The sequence below is a fragment of the Neopsephotus bourkii genome, unplaced genomic scaffold (assembly GCF_033783945.1).
Source record: "Neopsephotus bourkii isolate Nb327-2 ecotype Australia unplaced genomic scaffold, CSIRO-AGI_Nbou_v1 NB_234, whole genome shotgun sequence".
NCBI classification, from domain to species: domain Eukaryota; kingdom Metazoa; phylum Chordata; class Aves; order Psittaciformes; family Psittacidae; genus Neopsephotus; species Neopsephotus bourkii.
The window spans coordinates 1,633,421-1,651,121 of NW_026900744.1; the positions used below are offsets into that span (position 1 = coordinate 1,633,421).

At 48.3% G+C, this 17,701-nt stretch overlaps 3 protein-coding genes across 9 annotated transcripts in view; all 3 read left to right on the forward strand.

Moving 5' to 3' along the window:
• TXNDC12 (thioredoxin domain containing 12) overlaps window positions 1-17,701 on the forward strand; it is a 78,323-nt gene that overhangs the window by 615 nt on the left and 60,007 nt on the right. Inside the window, exons 2-7 of one of the 2 annotated variants that reach the window (XM_061344821.1) lie at window positions 1,832-1,892; window positions 7,965-8,017; window positions 8,664-8,737; window positions 9,272-9,341; window positions 9,431-9,514; window positions 9,937-10,054. In XM_061344821.1, coding sequence (XP_061200805.1) covers window positions 1,832-1,892; window positions 7,965-8,017; window positions 8,664-8,737; window positions 9,272-9,341; window positions 9,431-9,514; window positions 9,937-10,016 — 422 coding nt within the window. In that variant the 3' untranslated portion in view covers window positions 10,017-10,054. Of the gene's footprint in view, window positions 1-1,831; window positions 1,893-7,964; window positions 8,018-8,663; window positions 8,738-9,271; window positions 9,342-9,430; window positions 9,515-9,936; window positions 10,776-17,701 lie in introns of those variants that run through there. The other variant, XM_061344820.1, reaches the window with a different exon arrangement.
• KTI12 (KTI12 chromatin associated homolog) lies at window positions 3,764-5,713 on the forward strand. The gene has a single exon (XM_061344812.1). The coding sequence runs from the start codon at window positions 4,347-4,349 to the stop codon at window positions 5,067-5,069; it is 723 nt and encodes a 240-aa protein (XP_061200796.1). The 5' UTR covers window positions 3,764-4,346; the 3' UTR covers window positions 5,070-5,713.
• The window catches only part of RAB3B (RAB3B, member RAS oncogene family), a 60,112-nt gene continuing 59,547 nt past the window's right edge, over window positions 17,137-17,701 (forward strand). Inside the window, exons 1-2 of one of the 6 annotated variants that reach the window (XM_061344815.1) lie at window positions 17,137-17,190; window positions 17,221-17,280. The gene's annotated coding sequence lies outside the window, so the exon portion shown is untranslated. Of the gene's footprint in view, window positions 17,281-17,309; window positions 17,368-17,701 lie in introns of those variants that run through there. The other 5 variants (XM_061344816.1, XM_061344817.1, XM_061344814.1 and 2 more) reach the window with 5 other exon arrangements.

Genomic DNA, 17,701 nt, shown 5'->3' on the forward strand with positions numbered 1-17,701 from the left:
CCATGTCTAATAGCTGGTGCAGGAAGGTGTGCCAGGGTGCTGAGCTTCACCCCGGGTAGTGGCTTTAGACTGTCTTGGAGATAAATCCATCTCTTCAGGGCTGGTAGGAGCACAGTTCGATCAATGAGAGCAAAACCTTGTGGTGGCGATCTCAGCCGTTCCCTTTTAACGCCTCAGATGAGTTTCATTCAAAAGAAACTCCTTAATGTGATGTGTAGTGCTTTTAAAAACGTGCTGAAGCTCGCCACAAAGCGTATTTTAGTTTAAAAATAGCAAAAAGAAAAGCTTTCAAAAAGTGTTTCCTAGATAGAACAATAGGTTTTCCCTGGTCTAACATAGAATCCCAGACTGGTTTGGGTTGGAAGGGACCTTAAAGCTCATCCAGTTCCAGCCCCCTGCCATGGGCAGGGACACCTTCCACTGGAGCAGGTTGCTCCAAGCCCCTGTGTCCAACCTGGCCTTGAACACTGCCAGGGATGGGGCAGCCACAGCTTCTCTGGGCACCCTGTGCCAGCGCCTTAGCACCCTCACAGGGAGCGTGTTGGCCTTTGGGTGAAACAGCTGACTTGTCAATACTCTGAGTAAACGTGACTTTTGCTAATGCAGCTGGTTTTTGCTCTGCTGCGTTCCACGGGTGCAAACATAGCCTGGTGTCCGAAGCTGCCTCTGCAGTTGGTACGTGTGATTGGACATGAACAAGGCATCCCCGCCTCACTGCTGGCACAACTCAATATTTGCTGTGTTGCATCATGTATGTTCACAGGCGTTCCTAGCAGGTGTAAGATAAGGTAATAAAAATCCTGTGCCAACTGTTCAAGCCTCCCGGATGCTGAGCTAAGGTGCCACGAGGTTTTGCTCACCCTGCTTTTGGCTTTCTCCTGCTTCTTTGCCATAGTTGTCTACTGGACACGATGTTCACTTTCCACTGTGTCAGCATCGGGCAGTCTGTGGTTCCTGACCCCTATGTAGCTCCCAAAATCTACCCCCTGAGTACTGGGGTTTGCTGACTAATCCAAACCCTCAGTGATGGGAAGGGGAAAGCCAAGGCTAATGTTTGGTTGTCCAGCATTGCCCTGCATTATAGGAGCTGTGAGACCTCTGAGGAGGTCGTCCAGGGGAGTCCCATGTGAAGAACTTTGTCCCAGCTCTACATGCGGCTTTTGGCCATGTGTTGTGCTGGCTGTGGGATCAAAAACCCTGGTGGCCCCTGTATTGCAGTTGTCAAATGTACACTCATTCACCATTATCTCAACTGACACAACAGATTTGTTATCTGGAAAGGGGATAAAATATTCCCTGCATCATTCCATCACTGTAACAGACACCTGTGTACTGGTGTTCTTCCTTACTCTTGGATGAGATCATCATCACTAATACTTAGCACCATAGTTTCAGAACGATTGATGATCATATGTTGGCCTAGGAATTTTTAAGTCTTCCTTTACTTCACGTTCAGTGGGAGTTTGGAGGGCACATGCTGACATGTTTAATGTGTCACTAATCAGTTAATGTGTTCACAGTCTGAAAAAGAATGGGGAATAATCAGAAGGCCCTTCACTATTCATCTCTGCTTAAGGGATTTTGGTGTCGTTTGCATGTATATCAAATATTCATGAGGGTGGTATGTTGTTGCTAATTAGTTTCAGTGGGATTCCTCATAAGCCTATGTAGGTTATAAGTAATTGCAGAAGTGTTTCCAGGACTGGGAGTACAGCTGGCTTTAAGAATAACACATAAAATGAGTTGGAAATATTCTTAAGGGTTGGAGTGATTTCCTCTGTTGGTTGACACGGTAAATTGTGCGGCATTTATAAACCCTTCTCTCTGGCAGGTTTTGGAGATCATATCCATTGGAGAACACTGGAAGATGGGAAGAAAGAGGCAGCAGCCAGGTACGCTAGATTTAAATACAGAGAAGTCTTCTTAAAAACATTCACAGAACCATAGAATGGTTCGGGTTGGAAGGGACCTTAACGCTCATCCAGTTCCACCCCCCTTCCACGGGCAGGGACCCCTTCCACTAGAGCAGCTTGCTCCAAGCCCCTGTGTCCAACCTGGCCTTGAACACTGCCAGGGATGGGGCAGCCACAGCTTCTCTGGGCACCCTGTGCCAGCGCCTCAGCACCCTCACAGGGAAGAGCTTCTGCCTAAAAGCTCATCTCAGTCTCCCCTCTGGCAGGTTCAAGCCATTCCCCTTGTCCCGTCCCTACAAGCCCTTGTCCAAAGCCCCTCTCCAGGTTTCTTAGGAGCTACCCTAAGGTCTCTCCAGAGCATTCTCCAGGCTGCCCAAGGCCATCTCTCTCAGCCTGTCTCCATAGCAGAGATGCTCCAGCCCTACAAGCATCTTTGTGGCCTCCTCTGGATGCAGTTCTATATTAATCCTAAATTTAGCCACAGAAAATAGTAATTATTAGCAAACATGAAGGTGTTTCAGGAGACTGTTTGGATCCCTGTAGCTTGTTAGAGAGAAAATACAGTGGTGTTAACTTTGCTGAAGCACCACCATGGTTTAATCACTACAGCCTAATTAAATGATGGAAATCGCAGAATCACAGAATAGTTTGGGTTGGAAAGGACCTTAAGATCATCCAGTTCCAACCCCCCTGCTATGGGCAGGGACACCTCTCACTAGAGCATGTTGCCCTGTCCAACATAGCCTTGATATCCTAGCTTGGCTTTAAAATTAGAAGAAAATACTTGAGTGTTTATAGTAAAGAAAGATGTAGTTCTCAACCCCACAAACACATATTTTAGTAGTACTTAACTCTGCTCAAACTCAGCAGTGTGAGTAACAGTAACTGGGTAAAATTCAGTGTCTGTATAGATGAGACCTCAGTGTGAGATGAGAGAATGACTTTGTTAGCATCTGCAGATAGAGTTGGAAAGTTTCAGACAGCAGTGAAGTGGTGAGTTGTTTAAGTAGAACCTCTTCTGGGTTAAGCTTAAACTCTAAAAAGAACACTGCCCCTATAGAAAGGTTAGAAGAAAAGACATTCAGACTCATTTTTCCCCCTCAGTATTTCTTCTGTTTCTTGTTAAAATGTCAGAAGGAAAATTGTATGCTTATAAATTCCACTCATACTTTAAAATGTATGCCCCAGATCTGGCAGTGCTGGCGTGAGCAGAAGTTCATGGTGCCTTGAATTCTGCTCTCAAACTGATCCATCTGGCGAGATCCATCCACCACCAAATTAATGGTACAGTCCAGAAGTCTCACAGGGTTTTATTACTGGATATTTTAGCACCTATTTGATATCCTTGTGCAAGAAAATAACTGATCTCAGTATCTGCAGGAATAATGTCAGCATTGCTTTGCAGTGAAGGTGAAGAAGCTGTAAAATGAGACGGAGGAGGAGGGAGGGATGGTGAGCTCTCAGGTTTGGGCAGGGTGAGTGTTGCCGTGCAGCAAGGGATAGGTGTAATGCACCCATCTCTCCTTTTCTTACTGGAAAAGAAACACAGACCTGCTTGCTGCTTTATATTTTACCTACATATATATGGGCATATATATATATATTATTAAATGCATAAAAGAAGCTCTTCCCTGTGAGGGTGCTGAGGCGCTGGCACAGGGTGCCCAGAGAAGCTGTGGCTGCCCCATCCCTGGCACTGTTCAAGGGCAGGTTGGACACAGGGGCTTGGAGCAACCTGCTCCAGTGGAAAGTGTCCCTGCCCGCCACAGGGTTGGAACTGGATGAGCTTTAAGGTCCCTTCCAACCCAAACCACTCTGGGATTCCATGGTTTGAGTTCGGCAGCGTTTGAGTGTTACTGAATTGAAGGACTGGGAGAAACCCACCAACAGCAAATGAAAGATAAACTTAAAAACCAGATTTTTGGTCTAAGTCTGGCCATAGGCCAGGGGATGATACGAAGTTATCTGTTATGCATCGAGTGAGATGCATCAGAGCCAGGGGTCTCGGAGGTTTCAAGACCTCCATTTCAGTTCTGCGGACGGTACAATCCGGATGTGTTAGAGATGCTGGAGACGCCTTGGGTTTAAGTTCTCTGTGTGCGGGACCCAGCAATCACACAGCTCCCGGTGTGTGGTGCTCGGGGTAACCGCAGTGCCATGGCGATTTAACCAGGACACCTCGGGGACAGTGTCCCTGCGCCGGCCGCGGGCTGAGGCCCGGCGATCCCCACACTCGGGCCCTCGGGGCCGGCGGATGCGCTCGCCCGCTGGGTAGTGCGGGACCCGAGCCCAGGGGCTGCGGGGCGGGTTTCCACGCGGCTCTCCGGCGGCAGGGCCTGCACAGGCCGCGGTTGCCGGGGCGACCATGGCGGGGCGGGGAGCGACCCGGGCGGAAGCAGTCGCGGTGCCCGTCCGGGTCGGCATGGCGGCGGGATGCCGCTGGTGGTGCTGTGCGGGCGGCCGGGCAGCGGCAAGAGCCGCCGCGCCTCGGAGCTGCAGGCGGCGCTGGGCGGGCCGGAGCGGCAGGCGCACATCGTGGCCGAGGCGGAGGGCGGGCGGTCGGCGCTGCGGGCTGAGGTGGAGCGGCGGCTGAGCCGGCGGGACGTGGTGATCGTGGACGCGGGTAACGAGCTGCGGAGCATCCGCTACGAGCTGTACTGCGCGGCGCGGCAGGCGGGCACGGCGCGCTGCCTCCTGCACTGCGCCGGCGGCCCGGGCCGCCCCGACGAGCCGCCCTTCGAGGCGCCGGACCCACAGAACCGGTGGGACCGGCCGCTGTTCACCGTGCACGGGGACGAGCCGCTGCCGCTGGACGCCATCCGCGCCGCCCTGTTCGAGAGCGCCCCGCCGCCGCCGCACCGCGCCACCCGCACCCAGCCCCTGCAGTCCTCCAGCTTCCTGCACCAGCTCGACCGGGTCACCCAGGAGGTGCTGGCCGCCGTCATGGACGCCCAGAGGAGCGGGGCGCAGCCCGGGGACATGGTCCGTGTGCCCGGTGTCAGTGAAGGGCTGGTGCTGAGCCGGCCGGTGAGCATGGCCGAGCTGAGCCGGCTGCGGAGGCAGTTCATCAGCTACACCAAGATGCAGCCCAGGGATGAGAACTTACCCCAGCTGGCCGGCATGTTCCTGCAGTACCTGAGCCGCAGCATCCAGTAAGCCTGCCACCCGTGCAGCGCACAGCAGTGGCTGTGGTCCAGTCATAGAGGCCACAGACCCTGCAGAGCATGGACCCCATCTATCGCATCAGTAGCCAGCAAGCTGTACTGCTGAGAGCATCCCTTTAGGGGTGCTGGTCCCCCATCCCTCTGTATTGTCCCCACTTTCCTTTCAAAAAGAAGAGCTACTGTTGCATCCTCAAGCAAGTGAAGTCTCCTATGGAGATGCAAACGCCAGTAATCAAATAGCATCTGAACATGGAAGCCCAGAAGGCGGTGACCATAGGGAAAACTTTTCCTCTACGCATTAGCACGAGTATGTCTTGAATAAGAAGATTGTTTTTCCAAGGACGTCTCCAGATGATGTCAAGCTGCAGAAGAGACTTCAGGTCTAGGACTGGAACAGGCGATGTTTTTAGGATGTGACTGTGTCAAAAAATCCCACTGAACCCAAGAGATAGATTTGCAAACTCTGCACTGCAGAAGGGTGCTGGCTTAGTAAACTCAGACCTCTCTGTTTCAGGTTTAACAATAAAATGTGTGCCTTAAGTGGAGTAAAGTCTTAATTTGCCTGGGGGGCTATTTCAGTGATATAACTTGCTGTGTCTTTTCTCTACAAGGTCATCATTAAACACCTTTAAAATGTGCGTTATTGAGTGCTCTTGTAGGAAAAGTGTTCTGGGTGAAAGTCTCCCGTAAGTCTGTGCCAGCTGTGATAGGTGACTTACTGTTGTGCTCAGTTTCAAACAATCCCAGTCTTGGCTGTACCCCATCTATAGCTCATGATAAACCTTTCACTCTCTGGTGGATGCTTCCTCATTTTAATAACTTGTGGCTTTTGATTGCCACAATTTTTGATGGCATGAGTAGTGCTACCCGGGAGGAGATGCTGAAGTGGGGCAGGAAGGGTTACTTCAGTTACAGTGGCTCTGTATCTGCCATAGGTGAGCTAGGGTACTGCAGAACTGAGAAACCACTACGAGAATGCTTTGATGTAAAGAAGTTGATTTTACTGGTCAAATTAAAGGGAATAAAGCTGAGAAACCACATTCAGTATATCCGCCTTCGGTGAGTTCTCCCTGATTCAGACTTGGTGTTTCAGGGTTGAGTACTTCCATTGAAAATCTGCTTTGAAAACCTCTCTTAACTGTATGAAGTGTGTTGCAGCACTGATCACCAGATGATTGAACTCTTCTGATCATGAACTCTTCTTCATGAAGTGCTGATCCTTGATGATGAGAACAATGTGTATTTTCCAGATTGAAATCAGCCCCTCTTCAAGAAAGAGGCATGTTGGATTGTATGGAAACAGTTAAAAAGGGCTTTTTCATCATCAGGGAGAGGGTGATGATGCAATACAAGCTTTACTAGGAAGATGTGTATTCTTGCTCCTTACTGCAGAGTCCTATGTAAAGGTGATAACATACTGGTTAATTATAAATGGCCTCTGTTTGAGCTCCTCTAAATGTTAATGGCTTCCCCTCCACCCTTTCCTGCTTCTGAAGACCATAACTGCTGCTTAGTAGAGATTTACATCTACCCGCAGCTAAAGTTATACATTCTGCTAGTAATTAATTTATTGCCATTATGTGCAATGGCATTTTTAATTTCTCTGTGTGGAAGTTCTACTGTATTTTTAACCCCTAATATGGTTACAGAGCTTACATAGCAGAAAGGTTACAGTCTGCTTTGCTTGGCATATGCTGAAAGAAGCACCCATGCAGTATGTTCTCTAGATTCCTTCCTTTCCTTCACCTAGTTCTAGGCTGTTCTTACTGTTCTGGAACCTGTATCATTATTACCAGCTTCTCTTGGATATTTTGCCATAGCCTAAGGGATTTACTGGTAAGAAAAAAGGGAGGAGATTCCCAATTCCTTGTTCTTAGTGTTTCTTAGTTTATTACCATAGTCAGGATTCACCAGTTCAACTGGATGATAGAAGTAATTGATGCAGAATAGTCAGGAGGAGTGAAGTGGTGGATTCGTTGGATCACCAGCACTAAGGACAGGAAATAGGTGAAATTTGTAGTGTCTTTAAGGCCTGTCTCGCTAAGCTCATAATACAGCCTGTACATATTATAAAGGAACTTAAGGAGATCTAAAGCTTGACTTTATCAGAAGGTGAAATCCTGAAGGCATCTTTGAAGAACAAGGTTAAATAAAACATAGGTCAGTGGAAACTTAATCCATGGTTTAAACATGGGTAATAGGGGTCAAGTGAATTCTTTGGGAAGGGAGAGAGAATAATAAAGAATAACTTTGGTCCTTTTGCATCATGCTTTATTTAGGCTGCAGTTCTACACAGCCGCCAGCATCCCAGTCCCTCTCAGTCCTGACACTTGTCACGTTTGTCACGGATCTGTTTCAGTGTACCAACACATGGCAGGCAGGGGTTTGCTGGGTTACTGTGTTTGATTACTGCTCCATGGAGGGTCTCAGTCACGGGAGGTGACTGAAAGGTACAGACCGTAAAGGGGAGAGGAGTAGATGCATGACTCTCATCTGCTGGATCACCTTAAGCAGCCATGAAAATCCATCCTGTGGTGTCTCAAGCAGCTGGTGTCACTAACCGCTTCCAATACAAAACATGACCAGTTGTGGATCTGAGCGTATCCAACCTAACAGGAGCAAGTTTTCCAAAGAGAAAGTCTCTTCCTCTCCATGAGCAGTTATTGGCTGCCAGTTATAATGTATTATTACTATACATGTTTTAAGATTAGGAAGGCTTTTTTGCAAGACAACCTTAGAAAACACTCTTTACATCTCTCATTTTTGGTTACATTTAGCCTCGTAGAAGTCTCAACTGTTAAACTGTACATGAATTTGGTTTTGAGGCTTAACTGTAAGCTTTCTTTGACTATCTTCTTGCTTACTTGCTTTTTTTCTTTTTTCCTAGTGGTTTGCCCCTTATGGTTATCATCCACAAGTCATGGTGTGGAGCTTGCAAAGGTAAGTGTATTCAATACCAGAGCTGGCCTCAAATTTCCAATGGGCTTTGCATACCAAGCATGTAACCCTGAGGAACATGAACTTTGCATTCAAAATGTAACTAACAGTGTTTGTATTTCATGTAGAGCAGTATAATATTGCACTGCTTTCCCTATTAGCACTGCCAAAAGCCAGCCATGCCTAAATGCCAGCAAAATAACATCTGTAGTACATCACTTGGCTGTAGAAAATGGAACAGAATGAACGACCTTCAAGAATTCAGTGTAAATTGCCTTACTCCTTCGAAGGAGAGGCTTTGTGTCGCTCAGTGTTGCAAGTAAGCAAGCTGGGCATAATGACTAAGCTTAAAGGGTGAGCTGGTGAGAACAGTGGTTTACAGGAAGCTTTTAGCATCTGTTCCACTGGTTCCAGTATTACCTCATATGTCTGTTGGCCAGGATTCATCATATGGCTGCCCAGCAAGGAGTACTTTGGTTACCTGCTGCTCTGATCCTGGCTGGGACGGTTGGATACATACATTCCATTTACTCACTGCTTATTGAAAAGCACCAGCTCTCCAGAGGGAGGGATGAAGCTGAGATTCTGATGCTTACCTGGAATATTTTCCGCTGCCTTTACCCACCTGCTCTTCTTCTCCCTTCAATAGCTCTGAAGCCAAAGTTTGCTGAATCCAAAGAGATCTCTGAACTTGCCCATAATTTTGTCATGGTCAACCTTGAGGTAGGCTGCCTTCTCATACGTATCCATGGTACTGCCTAATAAGTAAACCTTTGGAATCCTCCTTAACTGATTACATCCTGTTCTGTGTACATCCTAAATCCTGCACTCCTGAATAGGTGTTCAGGACTGATTGATAGAGCTGATTGTTTTAAGAAGGATTTTCTTTGGTCTGGTTATTTTTACTGTGTTTCTAAACCTGGCTCTCTGCCATTGTCTCTAACAGTTTGTACCTTGTGTCATTCTGTTGCCACAATAAAGGGATTTATACTCATTCTCTCCTGATGTATCAGACATTTCTATACCAAAGTGGAGTGTTCAATACAAATGGACAGAACAGAAAAAAATGCTATTTTCTACTTACTTAGGTAGAAATAATCCTTCCAGCGTGAGTGCAGTTACTTAGTGTCTGTTCAAGACGTGTATTGCTCAGGGTAGATGGAATCTGAAGGCAGTAGATTGTTTCTTTAAAATGAGTGTTGTGTTTTATTAGATATCTTGCTAAGATGTTCCCTCTCTTCTGTCTTGCTGTGGTAGGATGATGAAGAGCCAAAGGATGAAGCCTTTAGTCCTGATGGAGGTTATATTCCCAGAATCCTTTTCATGGGTAAGGCGTCCACAGCTGTTGTGTCCACTCACAGGACTGGGTTCTTGTTGTTACCACCTAGATGTCATGTTTGGCTTCTTGTTTCATAGACCCCAGTGGAAAAGTCCACCCCGAAATCATAAATGAGAAGGGAAACCCCAGCTACAAGTACTTCTATACCAATGCTGATCAAGGTATGTGCAAAGGAGTTTGAAATGCATTTTTAATGAGATGAAACTCAAGGTGGAGGACACACCTTCACTTTTGAGTGGAGAAAAATGATGATACTTCACAGCAGAGCTGGGAGCTGTTAGGTACCACATGAGTGAGTGGTTCTCTTACGCCTTTAGGAACCATATTCAGAATGATGATTCACATTCATACCTACTATAATGTCTACAGGACCTAAACTTTGTCTCCAGATGTGGCATGGAAAATCATATAATCCATATGATCCAGCTACAGTTGGGAAAAGGGTGCAGGACTGTTTTACCCACAGGTTACTTTGTAGACGTGCATTCTGTAACTGTGTTGTTTTAAAACACATAATTAACAGTTTACCTTGATGTTTTCATCTTGAGTGTAATAGCTGATACCTCTTCTTCTAATCTTTCAGTTGTCCAAGGGATGAAGGAGGCCCAGGAGAAGCTAACGGGTGATGCTTTCAAACAAAAACACCTGGGAGATGAACTATAATAAATGCACTGATTGATTCTTCTCCGTCACTTCAAAACTCTAAAACAATTAAACAGACCAAGAATGTAGGTGCACTGAAGGGACATAACTCTCCTGTCAACAGCGTTAGGTTAAACCCCGTTTGGAGTTCACACACATGCATCAGTTACAGTGTTATCTCCTCTGCCTGGCAGTTTCTACCATAATGGTTATTTGCAACTAGGTAATGCACAAACACATTGATTTATGTGTTTGAGCAACTATTGATACTTGGTGTTAAAAGGGAGGAGTGTAGGGCAAAACATTATTTGCAGACAGACAGTGTGGTTGGAGTAACTAGAAGTAGCCAGCATTCTGACACTTAAAATCAGGGTTGAATCCCTCTTTTATCACTGGTATTACATGATCCCACTGTTTTTACTGGGGATCCCTATGAATGGAGCATGTTCCTGGGTCAGGTATCCCAAACCATCAATTCTGCCACTAAGCCAAGTAGAATAAATTTCATGAATGTCCAAGTAGCATGTGAAAATATTAGCTCTGCAAACATATTTTTGTGTAAAACTCCGTGTGATTCATCTTTATTTGCCTTTGGGCAGAAACTTCTTCCTTATGCACTCACCTTTTGATTGTTTTATCAAGTGAGGTTATGGGTGGGTTACGTTAAAGCTTTACGGGGCTCCCCCTTTTATTCTTTGAATGTTTTTTGGCGAATGCCTTGCCATCACATTGTACTGTATTTTTGTACCTGGGTGAAAAATTAAACCTTTTTAAACATAAGCATGCAGATGGTGTTTTGTGGCGAAGGGCGCTGCTTTCCGTTCTTAAGGATGGGGGAATATATGTTGCAGTGGTTATTAATGTTGAGTGTTCCAGCAGGAGAAGGTTTCTCCTTTTTGTAATTAAAAGGCAACAGTTGGTTTTCCACGTAATTACAATACAGCCATTAGTATACTCCCTATACTGTTGAGGGCAGGGTAATAACCAGTAGTTATCTACTAGAACTGAAAAGATAGAAGGGGGAATGGAATCATCTCTCTTGACCTGCTGGTAACGCTTTTCCTAATGCAGCCCAGGATGCTGTTGGTTGCTTTTGTCACAAGGGCGCATGGCTGGCTCATGGTGAACTTGTTCTCCACCTGGACTCCCACATCCTCCTCTCCAAGGTTGCTTTCCAGACTATCAACCCTCAGCCTGTCCTGGTGCACAGGTTATTCCTCCCCAGGTGAAGGACTTTGCATCTCCTTTTCTTGAGCTTCCTGACAACCCTCTCTGACCATTTCTGCAGCCTGTTGAGGTCCTTCTGAATGGCAGCACAATATCTGGTTATCAACTACGCTGCCCAGTTTTGTATCTGCCAGTTTGCTGAGAGGGGACCCTATTCATGCAGGTTGTTAATGAAGATGGTAAAGTATCATCCCCAGGGGTTCCCAACTAGTGAGCGATGAGCCCCTTTCAGCCCAGTGGTTCTGCCAGTTCCCCCCTTCCCAGCCCATTTATTTAGTTTGTCCTTCATCAGTTTGTCTGTGAGGATATTATGGGAAACGGTGTCAAAAACCTTAGTAAAGCCAAAATAAACCACACCTCCTGCTCGCTCCACATCCACCAAACTAGACCAAAATCCTGTCCAAAAAGCATTTGCTATAATTTCCTATAACAAACACAGCCCATTTTGTACAGATAATTGCTGAAGAGCTATCTGAAGCCTTCACTTGGGGAAATGGTGTACAGTAAACCCAACCTGTCTACTGAGCCCGTTTTTACTCGTCAGTAGCGTTATGAATTCTGCTTTCCGCACCAGCCTGCCTTTAAGGGATTGTAGACACCAAAACTCAATTGGGCACTAAAAGACAAAGACTCAGTGGAAATAATGGGATTATTGCACATTACAATTACCCTGCACACGTTTTATCCTTTGCTTCTCTTACAAATTGTCTAATAAATTAACAAAATCGCACTCAGAAACTATTCCCAAGTGGTATCAGCCTTGGAAGTAATTCTGTGCAAGCCCTGGAACGGATGTGTGTTTTGCAAACTTGCCTTTTTATCCCCAGCTGTATCAGTTGACCTAATAAAAGACAGGTCCTGTCTGATGCTCCTTATTTCATATAATAGCCTGTGAAAGAACCATGGCTACTTGGCAAGTTAAAATCATCTTCTTTACTTGCCACCAGGGGGAGGACTCTGCTTGTTCAGCAGGGAGATGATTCAACAAATAATTAAAGAAACAATCTCTGATGCAAACTAGCAGGGTGCAGCTCCCAGACACACTTCTGCAGCAGCTCTGCCCTTGTCTTATCTCTGCAGTGAAATTACAGCCTGTGAGGTGCATGTCATCTGTGCCTTTCTTTGCAACATGCTCAAATGGCAGAAGCAACATGGCCTCAGAGTAATTGTGAAGAAGTTCTTAGAGAGTGACAGATGTGGGCAATGGGCTTCATCTTTTACATGTCAGACCATCCTGGTTAAAAGCTGCTCTCCTTCACCTCTTCTTTCAGGCACCCCCTCTCCTTCAGCACTTTATCACTTCCAGGCTTCTACTTCATAGAACTGTAGAATCCCAGACTGGTTTGGGTTGGAAGGGACCTTAAAGCTCATCCAGTTCCAACCCCTGCCACGGGCAGGGACACTTTCCACTAGAGCAGCTTGCTCCAAGCCCCTGTGTCCAACCTGGCCTTGAACACTGCCAGGGATGGGGCAGCCACAGCTTCTCTGGGCACCCTGTGCCTTCAGCACCCTCACAGGGAAGAACTTTCATGTATGTTGTGTAATGTTATGCACACGAGCAACTCCACAGGGTTTAGAGGAGCTGTTTACAAGTCAATGTTTGCTGTTGTTGTGCTTACAGTTAATTACACACTGCAGAGGCTCAACTGTTCAGAGTAGCTAAGGCCTCAGATTAGTTTGCCCCCATCAGCTTTGTTTCATGTGCTGCCCATCTGCATGTGGCTCGCAGTAAACCTGCATACTTACATGACTTCTCTAGATGCCTCCTAGAAATCCCCTTGGATTCTCAGCTTCTATTCCTTTTCCAGTGATAGCAAAACCCAAAGACCCTTCCAAATTCTTGGTATAGGCCCAGGGGGCTGCCAAGCCAAATCAATCCCGTGTAAACAAACATGCTGTCAGCTCCCTTTTTCCCAGAAACAACCTACAGAGGGGAGAAAAACACCCAACCCAAAGTTAATTAAAGAGTGAGTGGATTGCAGCTAGCCATCTGGCTGCCTGGGAGCAGAGGTTGCTTTGTGCACCTGGGGCTGAACACGCTTTAAGGAAGTGTCAGCAAGAGACTCAGGAAACCTCTCCTTTGCTGTGCTTAGCAGCAGGGAACAAAGGTGCAGCAACCAAGAGCACCAGCACGGCCAGAGAGTCCTGTCCATCATGCTGGCATGCTGAGTTTAGGAGTCAGCTACTTCAAACACACTTTTGTCCCCATGGCTGTTTGTCAGCCTGTATCAAGCTGCTAATGAGCTTCGTTCATTGTCCTCGCAGCTTGTGTAATGAATAGCTCTGAAGTGAGGTATTATTGAAGCCGAATGAATGTACTTCCAAGGTCATATCCTTGGAGGTGATGGAACTTTCCTCAGTGTTTGGCAAGAGGAGAGGTATTTGCATTTGCATTGCTGTGGTATTTATTTGCAGCTGACTCACTTCTATGCCTGATTGGGTTTGCCCAACCAGGAGAACCACTCCAAGGCTATTCCTTGACAATGGTGAATCAAAACTTGAGGCCTGAGGATGAAGATGCTGAAAGTGATAAAGGTAGAATTACACCAAGTGGAACTCTACAGAGTGGGATGAGGAGGGGAGCTTCATTGCAAGTTCATGCTCATCTCAAAAGAAAGCAGAACCAAAGGATGAAGCTTATCTAAATGGTTGGACCCCATTTCCAGACCACTGTGTAAGTTGTCTTTGGGGCTAACTGGACGGGGGAGCTCACTGCATGGAGGGAACCAGGAAACAATGATGCAGGTCTGTGGAAACAGTAAAAGTCACTTTGTCTCACAACTATTTAGCACATTATTCCCCTTTCCCTCCTCCATGAATCAGGTGTTCAGTTTAGTCAAATAAACTCGGTTTGCTTTTCCTTTCAAAGTTTGCCTAGCGTAAGGAGTGGCTGCACACAGTTCCCAGACACGCCATTGTCCAGGAAGCACCACTCCTACCAGAGGTGGTGATTCACTCTTGTAGTGCCAGCACCAGCACCAGCCTGGTGCCACCACGTCAGCATGACCCAGGAGGAGGAATCTCCACTGCCAGCTGCCAGCCTGCTCCTGTGGCCTGACACAAGCAATGGGGACAGGGTCCAAGACTTGCGTGATCCCCTCCAGGCTGTGACAAATGTCATGGCACAATCCTGTAGCGGCTCCATCTGCAGGAGGCTCCTCCTTTGATTAGGGACTAAAAAGCCAAGGGAGAGACCCCAAGCTTCTCTGTTCATGCCTACGCTGGGAGCAGGGACTGTCTGATCTGTGCTCACAGCGTTCCAGGTTCTGGCTCAGAACATCCAGAGGCTGTTACACACCACCCCGTGCTGGCACTTGTCCCAGGACCGGGCAAAGCAGCTCATCAAATCGAGGTGTGGGAGCAGGCAGAGTACATCCCAGGCATGGAATCGCCAGGTAGATCGGTGCTGTGAAAACAGTGAAGTGTGTCTGAGCTGCTCCTGTGTCCTGCTTTCCTCCGACCAACACAGGTGACTCCTCCTCCATCCCTCGTGTCCCTGCGTGATGTGGGGGATGAAGCGGAGACAACTTCCTAGAGTTTCCTCTTCTCAAAGGGGCATGATCCTATTGCTGCCACTCCAAGTCAGGGGGTGAACACCCACCAGAGTAGTGAGACAAGCTGGGGCAGGGCTGAAGGGGCAAGACAGCCTGGGCTGAATTAGACTCAGGCTGTAGGTAACTGGTTGCTGGTTAGAGATTGTTGGCATATACTCATTTTTGGACCATTTTGCACATGTACAGTGTAGTGTAGGTAGATGTGTTGTAGAAATATAAATTATTAAGAACTGCAGGTGTTCTCCCCACTTTCCGAGTGTGTTTCAGGACACAACATAACCTGCTGTGCATAAAAGAACCTGCATTGGCAGCACAGTCAAATTTGGATGTCACTTCATTGTGCTGTTTCTGATATTATGAACAGTTCCCACAAACCCATTTGTAAGGGTTTTGGTGCATTAGCTTTATTGAAGAGAACAAAATTTGCACACGGGGGGTACAGCATGGGGTATACATGCTGTTTATTCCACATGGAAGTGAAGAAGAGCCTGGCTGAGTGCTACCTATTCAAATAAGGATGTTCTCCTTGCTGTTGGCATGTTTTCAACCTAACTTCCCCAGACCTTCTGGTAATGAGCTGAAACCACTGCTCTGTGTGCAGGCTGCTTCTTTGGGATACAATATCATCTATGTATGCCCAGTGCTTATCATGAGCTTAGACAATGAGTCTTTTAGACTCAGGGTAATCAGTATTATCACTACCATCATTCTTGATTTAAGAGCTTTGGTTCTGCTCTTGCTTTAGTAAATAAACCAATAAACAAAACACTGGGTTTAGAAAAGAGGGAACCAGAAAGATTGAAGTTGTTTCCTTAGATCAATCACACTGTGTGAGGACGCAGCGTCTTGGGTTAGAAACACCGGGAGAGGAGTAGAGCACGCATGTTGTGCTTGATAAATGTGTTTGTGTGATTGCTATGAGAGAGTGAGGTAGATCCATCCACATGTTGGAAAACAAGAGAAAGCGTAACATCTGCTCTTCCCTGCCACCTCCCTGGGCTTGTGGGAGTGCTCTCCTCTTCTCTCATTTGTAAACCTAAAACGACACTGACCTCCCGCACTGGAAGTTGTGTAAGCAACTCATGACTGCACAACGTTAAAGGGTAGGGCACTAGGACACCTAGCTATTCATTCCATAAAGTACAGGTACATGGCTAACCGACATGACAGACAGAAAGAATCACTACACGTGCCCCTGTCTCCCAATTACCAGGGTGCATCCTTTCTTCTTTCTGTCTGAGAAAGGTCTTGTGTATAAGCACCGGTATTTCAGGGATGGCAGGAAATCCAGAAAAGCCTTTGGCAATTGAGCTGAAGAATGGCTGTGATCATAGAATCAGAGAATAGTTGGGGTTGAAAAGGACCTTAAGATCATCTAGTTCCAGCCCCCCTCATCATGGGATGCTAAATCAGTTAATCCCTAAGCAGATGCACAAGTGAGCCTAAGTCATAACATGCCCTTTGCATCCAAGGTGCAGGTATCTGCCCTTACTTGACCTCCATGTTTGTGCTTTACAGGGCTGTCGCTTGCAGTGGAGCATCAGTCAGCAGAAGGAGGGAAAAGTCTTGCTTAAGGGCTAAATCAGGGCCTGGTTTATAGAACAGTGATTTTAGTTGGGCTTTGGATGGCTAATCAATGTTGTTCTTCTAGATGAGGGTAGAAAATCACTCCCATGATGGGTAGAAGTGTCCCCTGGGCCTCCTGGCAGGTAGCCCTGGTTGAATAAAATGGAGAAGCTGTATGGTATCTCTGACCTGCAGTGAGGTGTTCCTTGAAGCACGATAGCACTATACAACATACAGGCAGGGCGTGCTTTTAGGAACAATCACAGGAGAGATCATAGAATCCCAGACTGGTTTGGGTTGGAAGGGACCTTAAAGCTCATCCAGTTCCAACCCCCTGCCATGGGCAGGGACACCTTCCACTAGTGCAGCTTGCTCCAAGCCCCTGTGTCCAACCTGGCCTTGAGCACTGCCAGGGATGGGGCAGCCACAGCTTCTCTGGGCACCCTGTGCCAGCGCCTCAGCACCCTCACAGGGAAGAGCTTCTTTCTAATGCCCAATCCCCCTCACCCTGTCACTCCATGCCCTTCTTGTCGGCCCCTTCAAGTACTGGGACGTCGCTCCCAGCTACCGGGGCTCCAGAACCCCTGAGGCGATTCACATCCCCGGGCGCGGAGCGGAGGGCGAGCCCCTGCGCGGGCCCCCCCAGAGGGCTCTGCCCTCCTGCGGCCGCGGAGCAGAGCGGGGCCGGGCAGGGCCTCCCCTCAGCCCCGCCGGGGCTCCCGCGCTCCGGCCCCGCCGCTCGCAGCCGGCCACCGCCTCCGCCCCGCCGCGGCTCCGCCTCCGGGGCCGCCCCAGGTGCTGGCGGGGGGGCGGCTCCCGCCACGCGAGCAGCGGCCGCGGGACCCGCACGGCTCGGCTCGGCTCGGCTCGGCTCGGCTCGGCTCGGCTCGGCTCGGCTCGGCTCGGCGCTTTCCGGCGCTCCCGCTCCTCCGCTTCAGGTAAGAGCCGCGGCCCCGCGGAGGGGTGCGGGTTCCTCTGCCGCGGTGCGCGCCGTCGGGGCGCTGCCTTCCCCGTCGAAAGTAACGGTGAGGGAAGCGCGCCTCGCCTCACCTCAGCGTTCCCGCCCGGGGAAGGCGGGGGGGGGGCAAAAACTCTCGCCGCCCTCCACGGCCCCGACGGGTCGTCCCACGGCGGCGGGCAGGGCGGGACGGGTGCTCTGTGCCGCTGAGGCGTGTGTGTAAAGTAGAGCCTCGGGAGGTACGGGGAGGAGGTGCTGCGGTTACATCCCTACATAGACGTGTGTCGGCAGTGACAGCCGGTACGGTGCGGCTGTGTCTTTAACCCGAGCGGGGCGAGCCTGGAGACCGGGACCATGCCAGCTGGTGTCAGCTCCGTCTCCCTGGGCGGCTGTTGCCTGCC

What these genes read in the sequence shown, in the direction of transcription:
- KTI12 (XM_061344812.1), top strand. Translation starts at nt 4,347, where the DNA reads ATGCCGCTGGTGGTGCTGTGCGGGCGGCCGGGCAGCGGCAAGAGCCGC.